Source organism: Carcharhinus amblyrhynchos, chromosome 6, assembly GCF_965287045.1.
Source record: "Carcharhinus amblyrhynchos chromosome 6, sCarAmb.v2.hapA, whole genome shotgun sequence".
Lineage (NCBI taxonomy): Eukaryota > Metazoa > Chordata > Chondrichthyes > Carcharhiniformes > Carcharhinidae > Carcharhinus > Carcharhinus amblyrhynchos.
Genome location: NC_137329.1, coordinates 40,565,395 through 40,585,335, shown reverse-complemented (window position 1 = coordinate 40,585,335; position 19,941 = coordinate 40,565,395). Strand labels below are relative to the sequence as shown.

Genomic DNA, 19,941 nt, shown 5'->3' with positions numbered 1-19,941 from the left:
TAACTCTGGTGAGGCTGCACATTTATCTGGGTCTCAGGGCTTCCAGCAATATTCCTCCTCCTGGACCACTTGCAGCATCAACAATAGCCACCTCTCCTGAAGGTAGGAGCCTGATTAGCTTTAAATTGCATTGGAGTTCCAGGGAATGGCCACAGTGGCTCTCCCGCTTGTGGATGGATTGCCATTCAATCCATCCATTATTCCCACAGCTTCCTGGCCAAAGCCACCTGCCACTGACAACTGCTCCCACCTGCTGGCCAGCTCCTGACTGGGTTCTGCTAAGAATCCAGGAGGACTCATGCAAGTAAGGGCTCCGACCATTAAGATCAGCTAGATCATCTGGTCCCAGCATTCCAGGATGTGCCACTTATCTCAGGGCTCACACGCGCAACACCTACCCATCTCTTTAACATTGGGCGCATTATATCACATAATTCCTTTACTCTTTTATTCTTATTCTGTAAAATTGAATTTAAATATAGTGTAAAAAAACCAATGTTTACATACCACAGAGCCCAGTTGTAGCTAGTTTTTTATTCGGCGTGCCTGTGTCAATGACCATAATTCCTGTGCTGTGAAACCATTGTATGTTTATACCAGCTGGAGTCAGAATTGTGTACATGCTCCCAGTATCTATGATTTCAAAATCAAATCTTCGGAATGGAGTGTACCCAAACCTTGAATTAATGTTCAGCTAAAGAAATATAAATAGAAATATTCTGTATGTACAGTTCTATGACAATAAAAATTAATCATTATGCAATTGAACATTTGTAATATGAAAGTTTGTTTTAAAATGTACTTGAAAAGATTGGAAATCACGTGTATTATATTGTGGAATTGACCTAGCATCTATTACAAAAGGCAGGATCATCCCCTCCCTTATGGTGGGTTCGGTCATTTAATCAAGAGGAAGGGTGATGAGTGAGAAAATCTTCCTACTGAGCCATTTTCACAACCTGCCAGCATCTGCCCATGGCACACTGTTGAGTCTGGACGCTGACACCAGCAGTTTGGATATGGTTTTGTGCCTCTTCTTTCTGGCCCAATGAATGAGCCACAAGTATGAAAAGGCCACATCTTTGGCCATATGTCTTTGGAGAGATTTCCCCTCCACACTGATGGTCTTCTATAATTTTAAATTTTCAACAGGCTGCCAACATTGCCTCCATTCTGACTCACCCCCATATTTGCCTTCCTGCTTCAGCAGCACCCACTATTTCCAGGTAGACCCCCCCTTAGAAACTCAACAGTGCAGACGGAGGTCGTTCAGCCCATTGAATCTGCACCAACAACAATCCCATCCAGCCTCTACCCCGTCGTCCACTTATGTACCTGCTCGTCCCTCTGACTCTAAGGTCTATTTAGCAGTGCATGCCACTTTGGGTGTTTAATGTTTCACAATGAATAAAAATGCATCCTTTGTTGTAATCACAAATATCTCATACTTACACAATTAATGTCAAATTTGTCAAAGCATTTGTCCTTCAATTGAATATTACTGCTTTGAGCCATGTATAAATCATAATACTAGGAGTTTATTGTGCTCATAAGAACATGAGAAATAGGAGCAGGAGTAGGCCATCCAGCCCTTCGAGCCTGCCCCGCCATTCAATAAGATCATGGCTGATCTGTCGTGGCTCAGTTCCACATTCCCGCCCTCTCCCCATAACCCTTAATCCCCTCGCTTATCAAAAACCCATCAACCCACGTCTTAAATATATTTAGCAAGGCAGCCTCCACCACTTCAACGGGCAGAGAATTCCAGAGATTCACCACCCTTTGAGTGAAGAAGTTCCTCCTCAACTCCGTTCTAAACCGCCCCCCCCTTTATCTTGAGGCTGTGCCCCCTAGTCCTACTGTCCTTTCTGAGCGGAAAGAGCCTCTCCACCTCTATCCTATCCATCCCATTCATCATCTTATACGTCTCAATGAGATCTCCCCTCATTCTTCTAAACTCTAACGAGTACAAGCCCAGTTTATTCAGCCTCTCCTCATAGCTCAACCCCCTCAACTCCGGTATCAGCCTAGTAAACCTCCTCTGCACTCCCTCCAAGGCCAAAATATCCTTGCGTAAGTACGGCGACCAAAACTGCACACAGTACTCCAGCTGCGGCCTCACCAATGCCCTATACAGCCGCAGCAAGACCTCCCTACTTTTATATTCAATCCCCCTCGCTATGAAGGCCAGCATCCCATTCGCCTTCCTGACCACCTGCTGCACCTGCAGGCTGGGTTTTTGCGACTCATGCACAAGGACCCCGAGGTCCCTCTGCACCGTCGCCTGCTGCAGTTTTTCGCCCCGTAAGTAATAGTCCTTCCTACCATTATTCCTACCAAAGTGGACTCATCCCTTCATAGAGAAACATTTCAACTGTATCAGTTAAGTTTCACCACAATTATGTTGATACCTTTAATATACAGGAACTGAGATATCCTCAGAACCCACTGTACTGCTATTGCATGTGATTAGGAATGGTAGTTCTTAACATGAACTGCATCACCTTGTTTATTTGTATGACCCGGATAAATTATGCAGTAATTCTGAGACATTAAAAACATGCAGCTAATTATAAATGAGAAAATCAACCTACCCTTCTTAACTGTCGGTCAATAATGACATAATTTGATCCATGAGTTATGTTAAGCTTTGTCAGACATAGAAAGCTGGAATTCCATTGAGGCTGGATCATAGTAGCCTGATTAGAAAGGAACATGTTGATTAAACACTCAGCTTTTGTTTGAAAATGAATCTGCATGGTACAGGTTGCCAAACAATTTTAATAAGCGTTTGTAAGACACTCGCTAGGCCTCATCTGGAGTATTGCATCTTATTCTGGGCGCCAACCTTAAGGAAGGATGTAAAAGCATTGGAGTGAGTAGAGAGGAAATTCACAAGAATGATTCCAGGGGTAAACAATTATGAGCATGATTTTCCCATCTCACTGCACTGGTCTCATAGCATAGCTATGGGGTGGGAAATTTCAGCGGGAAGCTAAAAATGGGAATCACACCTGGCATCGGGCCGGCCTCAATCCTCCCAAGCCATTTTTTCTGATGTAAATATTTATGACCTTATTCAACTCCTATTAGTAAGCCTGGGGCACAATTGTCCCTAACTACCACCACCTACAGGACTCTTCCCCACTGCATCCCTCTCTCTGCCTCAATCTCCTAAGGATTGTTCCAACTCCTGACTGTATCCTGCCCAACCCCCTATTTCCCTGAATAATTCCCCATGGGAGATCTCTAACCACCAACTACTTCTCCTCTAACTGCCAGACCCTCCCTCCCTCCCTAACTGTTTGACTTCCTCACTGCCTTGTCTGATTACCCAGACTATCTACCATACCCCCCCTCCCCATGACTGTCCACCCTGCTTCCCAACTGTACAATTTCCACGACTCTCCCCCTCACCCCTCTCCCTCCCGCCACCACCCTTGCCACCCATTTCTCCTTTTCAATTGTCCAACACTCCCAGCTGTCTGAACCCTTCCCAACTGTCTGACACTGCCCCTCCCATCTGTCCAATACTACTAAGGCTGTCTAACCATAGCTCCCTTCTCCAGGCTGTCAGATCCTTCTGACTGTTCAACTCGTGCCCACCTCCCCCCCCAAAAAAACTATCTACTATCTCAACCCTCCCCCAACTGTCCATACCCCATTCAATTGTCCAACCCCCGCTGACTGATTGACCCCATCCCTGACTGTCTGATTCCGCCCAACTATCTGACTTTCCACTACTGTCCAACTAACCCCTCCATGTGTGAGCCCTCCATGACTGTCCAACTCCCCATACGACTATCCAAATCCACCCCACCATCGTCCACAATGAATGTTGGACCAACCCCACCATTTCTAATCAGTTGTCAGACAAACCTAACTTGTCCCTGTCTTGAATGTGGTTGGGCCTTTAAATATATCTGATTTTTGGCAGCCAAGAAGTAAAATCTGACTCTGAAGCTCTCAACTGAAGTGTCTGGGAATGCATTGTCCTGCACAGATCTACGTGACCTGAGTCAATCGGTCGGGCAGGACAGGAATTAAAGGATTTAAAGGTAAAAAGTAGCAGTAAAATGGCAATCCGACTCTGATTACCACCCCGTGGAAACTCAGGGCCAAACAGTTTGGCAGAGATCCCCAAGTGAAACCAGTGGAGAGCTTTGGTGGGAGACATTATGCAAGAGTGCTGTGAGACCCATGCTTAAGAAGGGGCTCCCACTATCCTGATGTACTTAAGGAGAATTGGAGGGTCACCTAACCAGATGGTAGTGGGACAAACTCAAAAATCTCATGTCTTGAAGAATAACAGCAACAATGAGGAGAATCAAACTGAATTCCTGAGAGCAATGGCACATCCTAGTTGTTCCAAGGAGAAATGAAGAAACTATCAAGATCCTCCAGAGTATAGGGGACCTCTTAGATGGAAATAAATGTAGAAAATAATGTCCTGTTGAGATTTCCAGGCATAAAGAATAAGTGTTTACGAAATATGTTAGTAGTATTTGCTTTGTTTAATTTTTGCACAGGAAAGGTTTTGAGGGCGATTTTCCTAAAAAAGAATTCTAAGTGCTGAATTCACAGGAAGATTGGTATAAATCACACTTGTTTTTTCAGTGGGAGTTCAGACAAGAATCTCCCACACTCTGTGTCAAGCAGAGGTCATAATCATGATTATCATTAAAAGCTCGGAGAACGGGGCCTATTCACGCTGGAGTCTGACAGTTCCGGACCTCTGCACATGTGCTGTGGCCCCGATCTGTCAGCCTCCCATTTGCTGACCTGCTTGATCATGGCTCGATCATGGCCATCCATCCATTTGCACGCCAGCCCTAATCCCACTCCCATCTAGGAGTGCCCTGATCTCCAGCCACCCCACCCCAGCAAACCCCCCCCCATGTCAGACAGACCCCCCTTCACCCCAGCAGACTCCCCCACAGGAGTCAGGCACCCCCCCCCTCCCCAGCTTTGCACCAATCACTGGCCTCCCTCCAATCCTGACTGGATAATAATGCAGTGCAATGAAGCAGAATCCTGAAGCTGGAAGGCCAATCAAAGGTCTAAAAGAAGCAAAGGCTCCAATGGAAGATACAGGGGGGAGAGGGAGGCACCCTCCTTCATTCCAACTTATTCAAATCTTAAAATAATAAATGGATCTTGCAACCAGACCACCATGTATTGGGGTGGGGTGGCAGAGGGGTACACCTTCATGGGACAGTGTGTCACTAGTCCTGCATCCAGACAAGCACATTCTGATAGAGGGCTCCACCCTCTGGTGTGATCACTCACTCTGTTTCCATTCGTCCCTCAAGTCAGGTGACTTGCTTCTGCTGGACTGTCTTAAAGAGATAGACACCACATACATAACAGTAGCCACATTCATACACCTAAACAGCATGATCAGGCAGGGGACAAGGCTAGTCCATTGCACTTGGGGTATGTTGATGCCTATGGTTGTGCTTTCCCTAAGCTAGGGTAGAGTAAAGGATCAGGGTAGCCAATGACGTTAACCGAGGTGTTATCTGATGCAATTTTTCAAAGCCAATTTGGCCTTTTGGTTAAGGTGAAGATCAAACCCAGGAACGGGGGAAATGCCTCATTCTGTCAGCTTGGACTTTGTTTGATTGAGCCCAAGATGGGATGCAAAGTTTTGTCAGCTTGGGTCTGAGTCTTCACTCATGTGAGGACCATAGAATCTCTACAGGGCAGAAGGACGCCATTTGGCCCATCAAGTCCGCACCGACTACAATCCCACCCAGGCCCCCACCCCATTTATCCTGCTAGTCCCCCTGACACTAATTTACCATGGACAATTAACCTAATCTGCACACCTTTGGACTGTGGGAGGAAACCAGAGCATTCGGAGAAAACTCACGCAGACACGGGGAGAATGTGAAAACTCCACACAGACAGTGACCCAAGCTGGGAATTGAACCTGGTGCTGTGAGGCAGCAGTGCTAACCACTGACCACCATGCTGACCACGATTGGATTTAATTTGAATTGGCTCTTTTGATTGGAAATAAAGCCCCAAATGGGAAAAAAACAGTCCCCTTTACTTGCAGAAAACTTCCAGTCAGCGTCCTTTAGTTGGACTTAATACGATGTTAATGAGCTGTATGGGCAGGTCTGCTATCACTTTCCCCCATTCCTGCCTATAGAAACATGGTCCAAAGACAGGATGGAGTCGGGGAATTGGAATGCTGTCCGGCTGGGCTATATTTAGTTTCCCTTCACCTGCCCCCTGAGCCCCATTAGGGACTCAAAACTCATCCCTCAGATTACCAACAGGGACAACTTTTATAGAATGAGTCTCAGCTGACAATCAGCAAAAACAGCTTGGGATTCTATATTGCAATTCATTTACCTTCTCTTTTAAACCTTTGGTGAAACTTGAGAACTGAAGTGAAACTGTAGTAATTCACTATTTATAAAATGGTCCTATTTAAATTGAATTATAAAATGTAACACATACCCAGCCAAATTCAAGCAGGGAGGATATCGTGGCAAAAGGTTTAGACAAAATATGAACCATGTAGAATAAAGTAGGAAACCGTGTGGATGTACATAACTTAATTAAAAACTTCACATATTTTTCTCACAACGAGGTATCAAACATCCTGTCTTTTTCCACAAATATTGTTAATAGATGCACTATAATAATCAGGACCTCCTTCCAACTGCTTTGTTATATTATAGCTATGTAGCAAAGACATTTAATAACATGCAATTAAGGCCTAATTTGTGCAGTGGACCAGGTGTTCTTGATAAGTAAACACATAATTAATGAAACGATGAGTGGAGTGGTTTGGTTTGGGTCTGGTTAGATACATGTGAGGACATGATTAAGCTTGACCCTAATTTAAAAAAAACACCTGCTGAAGTCCAGTTAAGAAAAGCTTTTGAGCTACAACGTATTGGACATTTGAAGATTTTGTCAGTATTTGTTACCATTCTTTTGAGATGCTCTCTATTCAGGAACTCCAATAGTTTTGATAATTTGTAGGCCATCATGCAAGAGATTATGTTGAATATGAAACAGCTTTAACTTCTCCAATGCAACCTGAGTAATGCAATTGCAAATTCATCCCAAATTCATTTATGCTCGGCTTGTTTCCAAGAGGTTGATTCACAGAGCCACAGCAACCTCTACAGTGAAACTAATGTTGTGATGTCAAATTTAAAATGTGTTCTTCACTTAGCTTTATTTTTATCTTTTTTTAATGCAGCAGACTAATAGTATAGCCATCCTCCCAACCACCTGACCCCTACTGACCCCTACTAACCCATCTACCCCAACACCGTACCACCTCCCCAATCTGATTAGCCCTGGGCACCTGACTAGCACCCCTCCAACCTGACTCAGTACTCAATTACCTTTTCACCAGACCTAACTACAAATTATTCTAGAAATAATCTCTCTGTTTTAAGATAATCTCTTTGACCAAACTTTTAATATCCTGTCCAAACACATTCTCTGATTCAGAGTCAATCTTTAAAAAAGTATTTAAAGAGGCAAACACTCGGATCACGGCTCTCTACTGCTATTATATTTGTTTTGGATTTCCATAGATGTGTTGTTGTCTTAGGCATTGCTTTTTATCGACTTATATTGCACTTAAGACAGCCTGTACATAAAAATATATGTGTGTGTGTGTGTGTGTGTGTGTGTGTGTGTGTGTGATGGGGGGGGGGCGGCTGTTGCCAATCCTCCTGGGCTGGCCTGCGATCTTTAGGAATTGAAGGTAAATCCCCAGAATACAACCATGTGCAACCCCAGAGAAAAATCATCAGGACATTAAAAAATACTTATCTTGATTTTATTGCTTTCTTTGAGACTACTTGGCTAATGATAAAGCATCATCCGATTGATAATGAGTCTTTTATTTTTCCAATTAGCATTAGAAGGTCGTGCATCACAGGATGGACATGTTGGCTGATAAATGGCTGGAGGAGGGGGGCAAGTCATGTGATGAAACCTCCAAGAATGCATTTATCACATTTGGTAACCTAGCTTATAAATAATGTCTTTCATGTAGTAAAACACCCAATGTGCTTCACAGAAACATTATCAAACATCTGTTCCTGCTACAGTTCACAGTTCACTCATTTCTGTGTGAAAGTTGCAATTGGGTTCCTACAATTCAAGCAAAACCAAAATGTGTACATTTAAACAGCTTCCAACCAGAAATTAGCAGGTTCATCATGACCATCTGAAAATTAGCTGAGGCGGACTTTGGGCTTCAATGGGGCAGCAGAGGTGCCAATATTTCTGATGCAAAGTCTACATTTGGAACTTGAAAATTGCTCTTATGTCTACAGATTCAAAACTGATCATTTCTGACTTGATTTCTGTGTTCATATCTTTGCCTACAGATGTTATACAACTTGTAATTCACTATGACATACAAGTGAAATTATATAAGATTTGAAATGGCACTTTCACCCATCCAAACCCAATGATGGAGAGGAAAAAGATAATTTTAAAAAGAAAATCTATGGGCTGATTTCTCTTTCAAAGATTTGAAAAGCAAACACTTCAGGATACACCACCATTAATCACAAATCCAATACATTTTCAGTCAAAGTGCAAACAATAAATATGAGATACCAAAGTATGTTCACATATCAGAATTGTTTGTTCTTATAATTATCCCTGCTCAACATACATAACTGTATGTTCTAAAGAGGAAACTAACTTTATTTTCTGTAAATAAAACTGTAAATAAATACATGGAACAAGATTAATCCTAATAACATTTTATTGCATAAAAGCTAATTGTGCACAAAATAGCAAAATAATGTCCTGTTTGACTTTTGGTCTAAACTGGTAGAGGAGCGAGGATCCTCCAATTTTGTCCCTCCAGGCTGGTGAAAGGGAAAATCAACTTTCCTGTTCCAGGCTACTGTCTTGGAGCCCCTTAATAGGAAACGTGGAAATCGGCTGAGTGGACTGTTATGCCTTTCATAACCAAATAGGCTGGCATGGCAATCTGTCCCATGGACAGACAAAAAATGGTCACTTGAGCTAGACATCTCAGAGCACTCAGTGCTTTTGGACTGAACAGCAGCAAGTCAGCGCAAGCAGGAGAATGGAAAAACTTGCCAACAAAAAAGAAACTGAACTGCAGTGTCTCCAATGGTTATGGAAATGTGTACCACCTATGAATACGTGTAACAGGCCCAAGTGAACCAGCTGCAAACTCCTTCCTGCCAAGGCAAATGGATTACGTTCATGTTATAGTTATTTCTCTTATAACAAATACCAGTGTTGTAACACTGTACTAAATTATTAAAAATAGATGCCAAGGAATTCCTTTAATTGAAGTTGGCTCCCAAAGCACACTTGATTAAAAGTAAGGTAAATGTGTTGAAAGATTAGGGATATTTAAGAATTAGAAAGCTGTAGAAATTTGGGCAACCTTGTATTTTATTCTGCGAAGTAACACAGATTCTCAGGGGTTTATATTATCGTGAACACTTACCATCTGGCTGCTGAGGCATTCACTGATCCCAATAATAATGGTTTCATTTGCCAGTGATGCAATAATGTACGAAGCAGCTCCAGAAATGCCAAAGCCGCTTCCATCGAAAGTAATTAAGTGTAGATTAGCGAGAATGGAACACCGACCTATAAAAATTAAATGGCTTATGTTGTTATTAAAAACTAGTTCCTAACTTCAGTAAGCTGAGCTTCACAGCAGGATGATTACAGTTTAGGGAAGGACCAAATCTGAGAAAGCCCTTTCATATCATATTCAAATTATAAAATGATGTTTTCACAATGACTTGAATCAGTACAAGCATGCTTACAAAACATTAGTAAAACCTTTTCAAACTTCTATTTAATATCAATTTTAAATAGCATATGTAGATTAGGAAAGTTTCTGCAGTAAATATTTCATAAAATGCAAATCACGTTACACAAAGGCAAATATTTTCTAACTTGGACAACAGCACATTCACATGTAAGCCTTTGTTTCATTATGTGATATAAGGTTAACTGCTCTCTTACACTGAATTATTTAGAAGATTATTATCTTCAAGTAGAATCTCTGCCCTTCTTTACACACAAGACAGATTTTCACTCTACTTTCAGGTGGGAGCGAGATGCCATTCGTTTCCTATTGCAGATTTACCTGCCATTATCTGGCCAAGACATTGTATAGGGCCTCAATATTGCTGATTTGTGGGAGCCAGAAATGCAAGAAAGATGGGTGTAAACTAATGTGAGGTTTATGAAAAGGATTGGAGGATTTGTCAGCCCACTTCATAGAGTGGGCTTAGCACTGAGAGAGAAGCAACATGTTGTGAACAAAATGGGAAAATGGTCATGTTCAAGAAAATGGCACTAAGATGAAGGCAATTATCAGAATGTCTTTTTAGTTGCTGCCAGCATCAAATATGAATGCTGTTTGTACCTCTTCAGAAATTAGGGGCAGCAATTCTCCCATTGCGACTGGCAACATTTCTGTTGGGTTGCAGTGGGAGAAGCCTGTCTGCGGCCTGGAACAGGGATTTGTACATGTGCCAGGAATGCATGCGCATCTCCCAGAACAGAACCCGCGAACAGTCGCCGGTCAGGCCATGTTGGAAACCAGTGGGAAGGCAAGTAAATCATTTAAGTCTTTTCTGCATGTATTTTAAATATGTATGTGAGTTCATTATCAGGACCTTTCAGGTCCCGATTGAATCGCCCACCCCACTGGGAGTACTTCATTCTGGCGGGGTTCAGGCTAGCTCCCCACATTCGGGGAACTAGCAGGAGACCCTGCTAGAATGAAGGGGGGACGATTGGGGCCCCCAGTGGGTTGGGCAGTGGGGGGATGGTGCTTCTTGGGCATGGGCACCCTGGCAGTGCCAGCCTGTGTCCCCTGATACTGCCCAAGGGGCACCTTGGCACTTCCCATTGGGCATCGGACCATGCCGAGGGAATGGCACCTACTGTGGGCAGGGCCGAGGATGATCGGTGGGGGTGGGGATGGGGGTTCCCGCTGCCGCTCTGCATTAGGATCAGTCTGGGGTGGTGAAAGGGCAGCGACTGGGGCAGGTCGGGGGGGCGGTCTGCTGGGGAAAGGGGGCCTGCCTCCGGAGGGGTCTGACCCCTGGAGGGTGGTCGGGGGGTGGTCTGCTGGGGTGAGAAGAGTTGGAAGGGCAGCACTGTGGGGGTCCCAGGCTGGCTAGCGATCGAGCCAGGTTTTTAATAATATTCACAATTGGGACCTCTTCAGTGCACAGAGTACAGAGATTTAGGTGAAAAGCTGAACTGAAAGAACAGTCAGGATTTGGAACGGTTTTCCTGCCAATTCAGCACTTTTGGGAGAATCACCCCCAGAGTAGCTGCACCCTTCCGTTGTGATTGCAATGGAAGCATGTGGAATGGAGGAGAGGAAAAGTTAGAGCACAAAGGAGGTAGGAGCAGATGAGTAAAAGTGTCCTGTGCTGATACAGAATTTTAAGATGTAATGAATGTAACACATCATTCTCATCTTTGCAGTTTGAGTAAGTTATTTCCAATTCACTGTCGCATTTCTAAAACTTAGTCCCACAGCAGGAGACATCCAAAATTTAAGAAACAACTCATGAGTTAAAAGGCACCTCTATGCCAAGGGAGGGAAGCTCACTTTAAAGACCCGCTCATTACCTGTCCTCCAAATCAAAGAGCTATCAATCACTGATATCAAATTGTGAGCAGCCTACCTGTGAATATTAGGTCAGATTATCAGAGCATGGGATTATCTGGTGGTTGTCCCAGTCAATCTACGCACTTAATGTGCACTACACAAAGAGATTTGCACAGCTGGCTTTACAGGTAGACGTAAATGTTCTGAGTCCTTGCCAATGATCAGATGTGCTGGTAGCAAGAAACCATGGCATGAAATTGGAAAATGTAAGTTTCAGAGGCAGCCTAGAATGTTGGAACTATCCTTTTTACATTGAATTACAGGAAAAGTTTCTCCCTTTCTAATTTTATTTTATTATCTGGTAAGAATATAAGTGAGGATAGTTCTGTCTGTTGAGCACTGTTTAACACATGTTTAAATGTCAATCGTCAATTTAATGTTGAGTTGGAGGCCCCTTTTGGACAGGTGGCCAAGAGACAATTATGACAGCCTCTGCGTAGTTTCTGTTTATTTTACATTTTGCCAAGTAATTTGGTGCATTTCCAAATATTCTTTCTATTTCAAAAGACATGGAGCAATTTAGAATCCAGGTTTTCATTACAATCCTGGATTTTTTGAAGGTATGATGTAGAAAATTAGAAGGGAAACATAATTTACAATTGCCTTCTCTTTGACATTCATAACACAAAAGGTAAAAAAGGCAGTAATTTTTCCAAAATGAAGCCTCAAAGTGAATGTTTTTGCTCTGATGTGCATATTTTAATGATCTCCCCATTATAGTTTCTAAAGGTGAATACATTTTTTGTATAACTGTAACATTATATTGAATCATTACTTAATGTTCTGTGAATTGCAAATTATGTCATTTGATTGCGAAAACCTGTTTGGCATGAACCCACCAGCAATAAAAACCTAAGTTTGTTTAAGCATGCCATCTCAACAAACTAATTTTACCTGAACAGCACACTTACTAGCACATTATTTAATCTCATAAAAAATGATTTTAATCAAAGGTACATTTTAACATATTGCCTTTGTTTTCCCTTTTTTGCCACTTTGTATGCATTTCAGGATATAACACATTTTGGGATTCAAGTAATAATAATTGGAACTGGGGTAGCATGATGGCACAGTGGTTAGCACTGCTGCTTCACAGCACCAGGACCCAAGTTCAATTCCCAGCTTGGATCACATGGAGAGTTTGTACATTCTTGCCATGTCTGCGTGCGGTTTCGCCTTGGTGCTCCAGTTTCCCCCCGACAATCTGAAAGATGTGCTGGTTAGGTGGATTGGCTATGCTAAATTCCTCCTCAGTGTACTCAAACAGGCGCTGTAGTATGTCGACTAGACGATTTCACAGTAACTTCATTGCAGTGTTAATGTAAGCCTATTTGTGACACTAATCATCTTTTAAAAAATCATTCCAAACTGTGTCTGTATGATTTAAATTAGATTTCAAGTCACTGCAACGATAAAAATGGGTTATTTCTGCATTGGTTTTGTTTTTGCTATTCAATCTTTCTGCTCAATTGGCATAAAGTATCCAGGCAAAAGTTTGTACTGGTAATAATCTCACATTACAAATGAAAGAATTAAAGTGTAAAATTGCTCCTTAATTTTTTCCCATGAAGTTTGGATATTCACAAATATTCTGTTTGGTACTGTTGAGCCAAAGTATCGAAAAATTAATTTTATATTTAGATATAAAATTTGTTCCCTCTTTACAAAACAAGTTATGAACGATTGGCAAGATTATTCTGACCCACATTGAGAACCCAGATGAAGGCCAATATAAACATGCTGTGGACTGCAGGAAGCTCGTTTTAATACATTAGCATGTCATTACCATCCTTCTCTTTGGGACTTAACTCCCCACCCCCCACCAGATATTCAGCAGGCGCAATGTGCCATCTCACCGGCACTATTTACAACAGGTTAACCTAGATGTAAGCCTGTTGTGGGGGTTTGCCTGGAGTAAGGAGAGTCCCTAGGGGAGAGAGATGTGGCCTGGCAATGCCCCTGGAAGTGTCCCTTGGCACAGTTTGGCACTAAGTTGGCATCATGCCAACTTAGCAGTGCCAATCTGTGCCAAGAAGTGAGAAGCTGCCGATGATCTGGGGGGGTGATGGGTGGCAGAAGGGGCCAATGGGGGTGGGGTAGGAGGAGAAGGGGCCAAGGATCGTTGGGCAGAGGAGAAGGGGCCAATGATTGGAGGAATAGAGAAGTGCCAACTCCGATTGGGGGTGTCCTCCCAATGGACATGGGTGACCCATCCCCTCCATGCACATGGAGACCTCCCTCCATGAACATGAGGGACCTCACACCACACAACAAGGACCTCTCCCTCCCTTAGAACATGAGGGAATCCCCCTGCTGCCAGCTGATAGAGGGAATCTCCCTTGCAATGGCGATGCCCAGTGGGCCCTCCAGCACTGGCCCCTAATCCTAACCCCAGGAATCTGTGCCAGGGTGCAGTGCCAGGATGTTAAGGGGCTGCGTTGGGGGACAGCGCCAAGGTAATGCCTAGACATGTCCCTCTCGCCCAGAAGAAATACTTACGTGCATGCCCCCGATAGGTTCCCTTCACCTGCTTTTGAAATGCAGTTGTAAATCTCACTGATGTGACATCATGTTGGAGAAGGGGGAATTTCAAATGTGGGGCAAACAATATGACAGAAAACCTGCTAATTATATTCAAATTTATTGAAGTTAGGTTCCCAACCTTCCTGAATGGGAATAAAAGAACGTGAGAATTGGGAAACAAGATCTTGCCGGCGGAATTTTCATTTTCCAGGTATCTCAAGATTTTTCGCCCACATTGCTGTTTGTGCTTGTGGCGAAGATGGGCACAATATCTCTCCTCTATTTTACGTCTCGCAATGTTGACACGGCTCTATTGCTATTGAATTCTCAAGTGTTTCAGTACATTCACAATTACAGTGCAGTGTGGTCTGTGTTGATTACTGAGCATACCACCAAAATCAGTTTGGATACTATTGTCTAAAACATTAACCATTTTAAGATTAAAGCGTTTAAACAAAGCCAGATGTATATCTTACATGGGCATTCCCACTGTGGACAGCATTTGTCACCATTGACCTGGACAGCAAATCCGAGGAGCTCACAGCTCGGTGGAGTCACAATGTGGGGACAGTGATGTGATCTATTGATTTGGGTAATTTGACCTTCCACGCATATTTGTTTGATGCATTCATCTAGATCCTGGGAAAATGGAATCTGCAAAACATTTTTTTAAAAAAAAGATTGATTTACATTGGTAGTAAGACTGAATCTATATATTTTATCATCTGTAATGCCTGTGAAAAAGCAATGGTGAATATCAAAATAAAAACTCCATTAGAAAAAATGGCATTTACTTACAACAAAACAACAAGTATAACTAATGACCAAAGGTAACAAACCTCTAACATGGATTTATATACTGCTTTTAACATGGAACAATATCCTTAGGCACTTTTATTATTATTTGTTTACTAGGATGTGGACATCACTGGTTAGGCCAGCATTTATTGCCCATCCCTAATTGCCTTTGAGGAGATGGTGGTGAGCTGCTATCTTGAAACCTTGTGTTCTAGCGGGAGGTGGTTCTTGGATTTTGACCCAGTGACAGGGACGGCAATATATTTCCAAGTTGGGATGGTGAATGACTGGGAGGGGAACTTACCGGAAGTGGTGTTCCCATGTCTTTCGCCTTTATCCTTCCAGATGGTAGTGGTCATGGCTTTGGAAAGTGCTGTCTAAGGATACTTTGTGAGTTCCTGCAGTGCATCTTGTAAATGGGACACACTGTGCCACTATTTATTGACGGTAGAAAGAGTGAATGTTTGTGAATGGGACACCAGAATTGCTTTGTCCTGAATCATGTCAAGCTTCTTGAATGTTTTTGATGCTGCTCTCATCCAGGCAAATGAAAAGTGTTTCATCACACTCCTGAATTCATAGGAGAGTTCACACAAAACCTGACATTGAGAAATGTATTGTAATAAGGCAGGTGACTAAATACTTGGTCAAAATGATAGGTTTTAGGAAGCATCCTAAGGAGGAGAAGCAGAGAAAGCATGAAAGACAGACAGATATGAAGTCATGGAGGAATTCAAAGAAAAGATTAAAATTTTCAATCTTTGGCTGCTGATGGGCCAATTTGAGTTGAGAAGCATAGGCATGATGGGTAATGAGAGGTGGTATATAGACAGCAGAGTTTTGGATCAGCTGAAGTTAACATATGGTGGAGAATGGGAAGTCAGTCAGAGAGCTTAGGAGCATTTGAGATGGGAGGAAGCAAAAGCCTAATGTAGGCTTCAGTGACAGATAGGCTGAGACAGTCCATACTACAGAGGTGAAAGTCATGGTGACGGAGAGGATATAAAGTTGGAAGCTTGGATCAGATAGCCAGGATTGCAAACAGTCGTTTATTAGCTTCATAATGGTAGGGGAGTGGGATCAGTTTGATGGTTAGGGAATCTATTTTTCACTTGGGGGTGTGAAGATAATATTCAATTGGACAAAATTTCTGCTTACCCCAGTACTGGATTTCATACTAGCAACATGACAAATCAGAAAAAATTGTGAGTTCAGCGAAACAGCGCAGGCTGGGGATGTGGTGGTGGGGGGGGGGGGGGGGGGGGGGGGAGGTGGGGGCAGGTGTAGGGAGGAGCTTTGGGGAAAGTTCAGCTTGCTAAGTGAGTGGAAGGAAGAGCTCATACAGAGACAGCTGAATGATTGGTCTCAATCTTAGTGACAAAAACATACATGCGTTCAACAAAAACTTTTATGTAGCACCGTTGTGTAGTAAAATGTCCCAAAGTGCTTCACAGAGGTGATATCAGACAAAATTTGACAACAAAACACATAAGATATGAGGACAGGTGACCAAATGCTTGGCAAAGGAGATAGATTTTAAGAAATGACTTAAGGAAGGAAAAAGAAGAAAGAAATTCTATGAGGTCAGAATCTCAGTTCACAGGGTTGAAGAGGGATGAGGCCGTGGAGAGATTTGAGCAATAAGGATTAAGATTTTAAAATCTAGGTATTGCCAAAGTGAGGACCAATATAGATCATAGAAATAATAGGAGAAGAATAGTTAATATGAGTTAAGTTATGGATAGTAAAGATTTGGATGACGTTAAGTTTATAGAGACTGGATAAGTGCAAGTTTATTGAGTGTGGGAAGTAGAATGCTACATAGAAATGCATTAGAATAGTTGAGTATGGAGGTAACCAAAGCATGCAGACAGATTTCAGCAGAAGATGGGCTATGGTGGTAGTCAAAATCAGCAATATTATGGAGTTGAACACAGGTAGTCCTTAGAAATAGAGAGGGTATGTTGGAGAGGAGAATGAGAGGGCACACAGGAAGATCATTTCTGGTAGCGAAGTGAAACCAGGGATTATCCTGGGATGATTTTGAAACCACCCTCAAACTAAAAGTGCAATAAGGCAAGAGTTTTTTTTGCATTGCCTATACAGCATACTGTATAGGATGTAACTTATAGTTGACTAGTTATTCGGTGAATATTACCAATTTTCTGATCTTTTACTTACCACACATTGACTCGTTGGTGGGATAGTCAAAGCTGTTGTATAAGCAGTTGCTGAGAATACTGTTGGGCCTTCTACAGATTCTGAAGTATGAGGAGGAATAATTGTAGATGAGGTGACATTGGGTAAAGTATGTAATGTGTATGAAAACGATTCTGAGGTAGTGGTAACTGAAGGTTGTGCTGTTGAAGAAAGTGATTTGACTGAGGTTTCTTTTCTTTCAGTGGAAACAGTTCCATTCAAACTCATAGAAAGGTGTTTTGTGGTGCTTGTGAGCTGCTGAGGTGACACTGTTTTTCCTGTAACACTTTCAGTTCCAACAGAAGTTGTTGTAGGAGTAACAGGTGCTGTAGTTAGCCTAGTAACTCCTTTTGATGTTGTAATAAGTAATCCTATAACAGATGTTTCACTCACTGGAGCTGTTGATGTTTCTGTTGTTAATGGTGCTGCAGACAGAGCTGTAGGTCTAGTTGCATCTACTTCAACCAATGTGGATGCTACCTTTTCAGTGGTGCTGCGTATGGAAGTTGTTGTGGTTGATGTTGCTAAAAGTGATGTAACAGACGTGGTTGCATTTCTTACATGTGGAAGGGCAGTCATTTTGGATGTGATCTCTGAAACTATTGTTGTTTGGGGTGATACTGAGGTTTTATTTGTTATAAGCAATGTAGGTGAAACTGTAGTAGTCCCAAGTTGAGTTGGTTTAGATGCAGTAATTGTTCTGGGTGTTGAAATAGAAATGGGGGACATTTTTATGGAAGTTGAAATTGATGTGGTTGGCAATCTACTTGTTTCAACAGATGAAGTTTCCAGTAGTGATGTGCTTTGAGCAGCTGTGGAAGTACTGAAAGTAGATTTGTGCGTAGTAGTTGGTTGTACAGAAGTTGATTTACTTGTTACATATGGCTCTGTTGTTGAACTGGAGGTCATTACTGTGCTCTGTGGAGTTGAAACAGTTTTGAATATTTGTATTGTTGAACTTGTTTCTGGTGCTTTTGTAGATAATGACGGATATGAGTGTACAGAAAATGATGTGATTGTTTTAGTTGGAAATGGATATATTGCAGGCGCTGATGTTTTGACAGGTGTTTCTGCATACATTGTAGCAGATGATGTTAAAGAAACTTTAGCAGCTGATGTCGGAGTAGCTTCTTCTGAGGCTGTATATAATGTAGTTAAAGCTGGATAGGTCATGGGAGGAATTGTTGTTGATAGTGTTCTGGAGCTCAATGGATAAGTTGTAGTCTTTTCTGTTGAAATGGATTGTATGGTAGTTTCACTTCTTTCTGACATTGGAATTAATATTGGCGAAGACGTTGTTGTAAGTTTTACAGTTGATGGATGCAGTGTTCCCTCTGTCGATGCTGATATTTTCAAGACTCCTGTTGAAAGTGCTGGCATTGGTGATTTGGTCTTTTCAGTTGTCAAGGACACTGTTCCAGCAGAGAAAGGAGACACTGTAGAGACTGGATGACTAGAACTTGTAGTTTTTGTGGTTGTCCTGATGAAGGTAGGAAGCATAGTTGATTCTATTTCTTTTGAAGTTGGATACAATGTGGTTACCTTTGAAGTTGGAAATACAGATGTTTTTTGTGTCATTGACTTTGTTCCTACTGATGGATGTGCTATAGTTGTGGAAGAGAAAGTCTTTACTGGTAGTGGTTCTGTTTTAGAAGAAATTGTCTTATTTGTAGTTGGCCATTTTGATACAATTTCAGGTCCTGTTGACAATATTCCTGTCATAGTCGTTGAAGACACTGTTGTAGTGGTGATCGGCTTTGTTTCAACTGAAGTGGACAGGAAACGAGAATCTGTTGATAATTCAATTGCACTTGTGGTTTTTGCTAATGTTAACCAATCAGGCAGAGATGTTGCTGTGGTGGTTACTCCTCTTGCTGAAGAGACTACCAATGCAGAAGGTGATGTACTGCTTTTTGTGAAATTTGATACCAAAGTTTGCTCTGTGCCAGGTGGGGTTGCAGATGTTATCTTCTGTCCAAAAGTGGTTGTTCCTGTCAATGATGGAAGTGGAGTAGTCACCATTACTGGGATTGTTGATAGATGGGTCGCTAAAGAGGTTTCTACCGTTGGAATAGAAGAGGTGGTCTTTGCACTAGTTGTTGCTACCAGTGAAGTTCTGTACTGGCTGAAGGCAGGTGTTGTGCTAGAAGTTAATGATTTGGCTGAAGCAGTGAAGGCTGGGGAAGTCGATATTCCAGGTGATGCTGCTGAGCTTGTGGGCTTAGGTACTGCTTGCCTAGTGCCTAAAAAAAAGTAAACATGGATTAGTTCCTGAATGTTACTACTTCAACAATATGGAAACAATGAAACTTAGATACATAGAGCATATTTTAGTTTGGGTTTTGCAGTAAACCCTTCAACAACCAACAAATTGATTCTTCCTATCAAAGGTTCTGATTACAGTTTGACCTGTCATTTTCCTTCTGATTTTGTTGAAGTTTCATGTTGATGTAACACGTTCTATTATTATGAGATGGGCTTGAGTTTCAATAGCAAAAGTGTAGATCAGAATAATCTTTTGTTAACACAGTAGAGAGAATAGCAATTAATCCAACTTGGAAACCCTAGAGTGAGGGGGAAATTTCCAACTCATTGGATGAGATCAGGTTTCAACCCAAGACCTAGGGAGAATGGAAAGTGATGTGTAAGCCAGTGGAGGTTCCAATCCCCTTTCAATTCCATCCCGTTGTATCTTCTGGTGGAAAACTTAAACTTGTTATGAAGTTTCACCCTTTTTT

General features: G+C 42.2%; 1 protein-coding gene across 1 annotated transcript in view; it reads right to left on the bottom strand.

Moving 5' to 3' along the window:
- Window positions 1-19,941, bottom strand: part of otog (otogelin) — a 248,022-nt gene that overhangs the window by 40,223 nt on the left and 187,858 nt on the right. The window contains exons 36-40 of the mRNA XM_080189956.1: window positions 17,186-19,446; window positions 14,683-14,860; window positions 9,485-9,630; window positions 2,595-2,684; window positions 508-694 (exon numbers count right to left, since the gene is read on the bottom strand). Of these exons, the coding sequence (XP_080046082.1) occupies window positions 508-694; window positions 2,595-2,684; window positions 9,485-9,630; window positions 14,683-14,860; window positions 17,186-19,446 (2,862 nt within the window). The remainder of the gene's footprint in view (window positions 1-507; window positions 695-2,594; window positions 2,685-9,484; window positions 9,631-14,682; window positions 14,861-17,185; window positions 19,447-19,941) is intronic.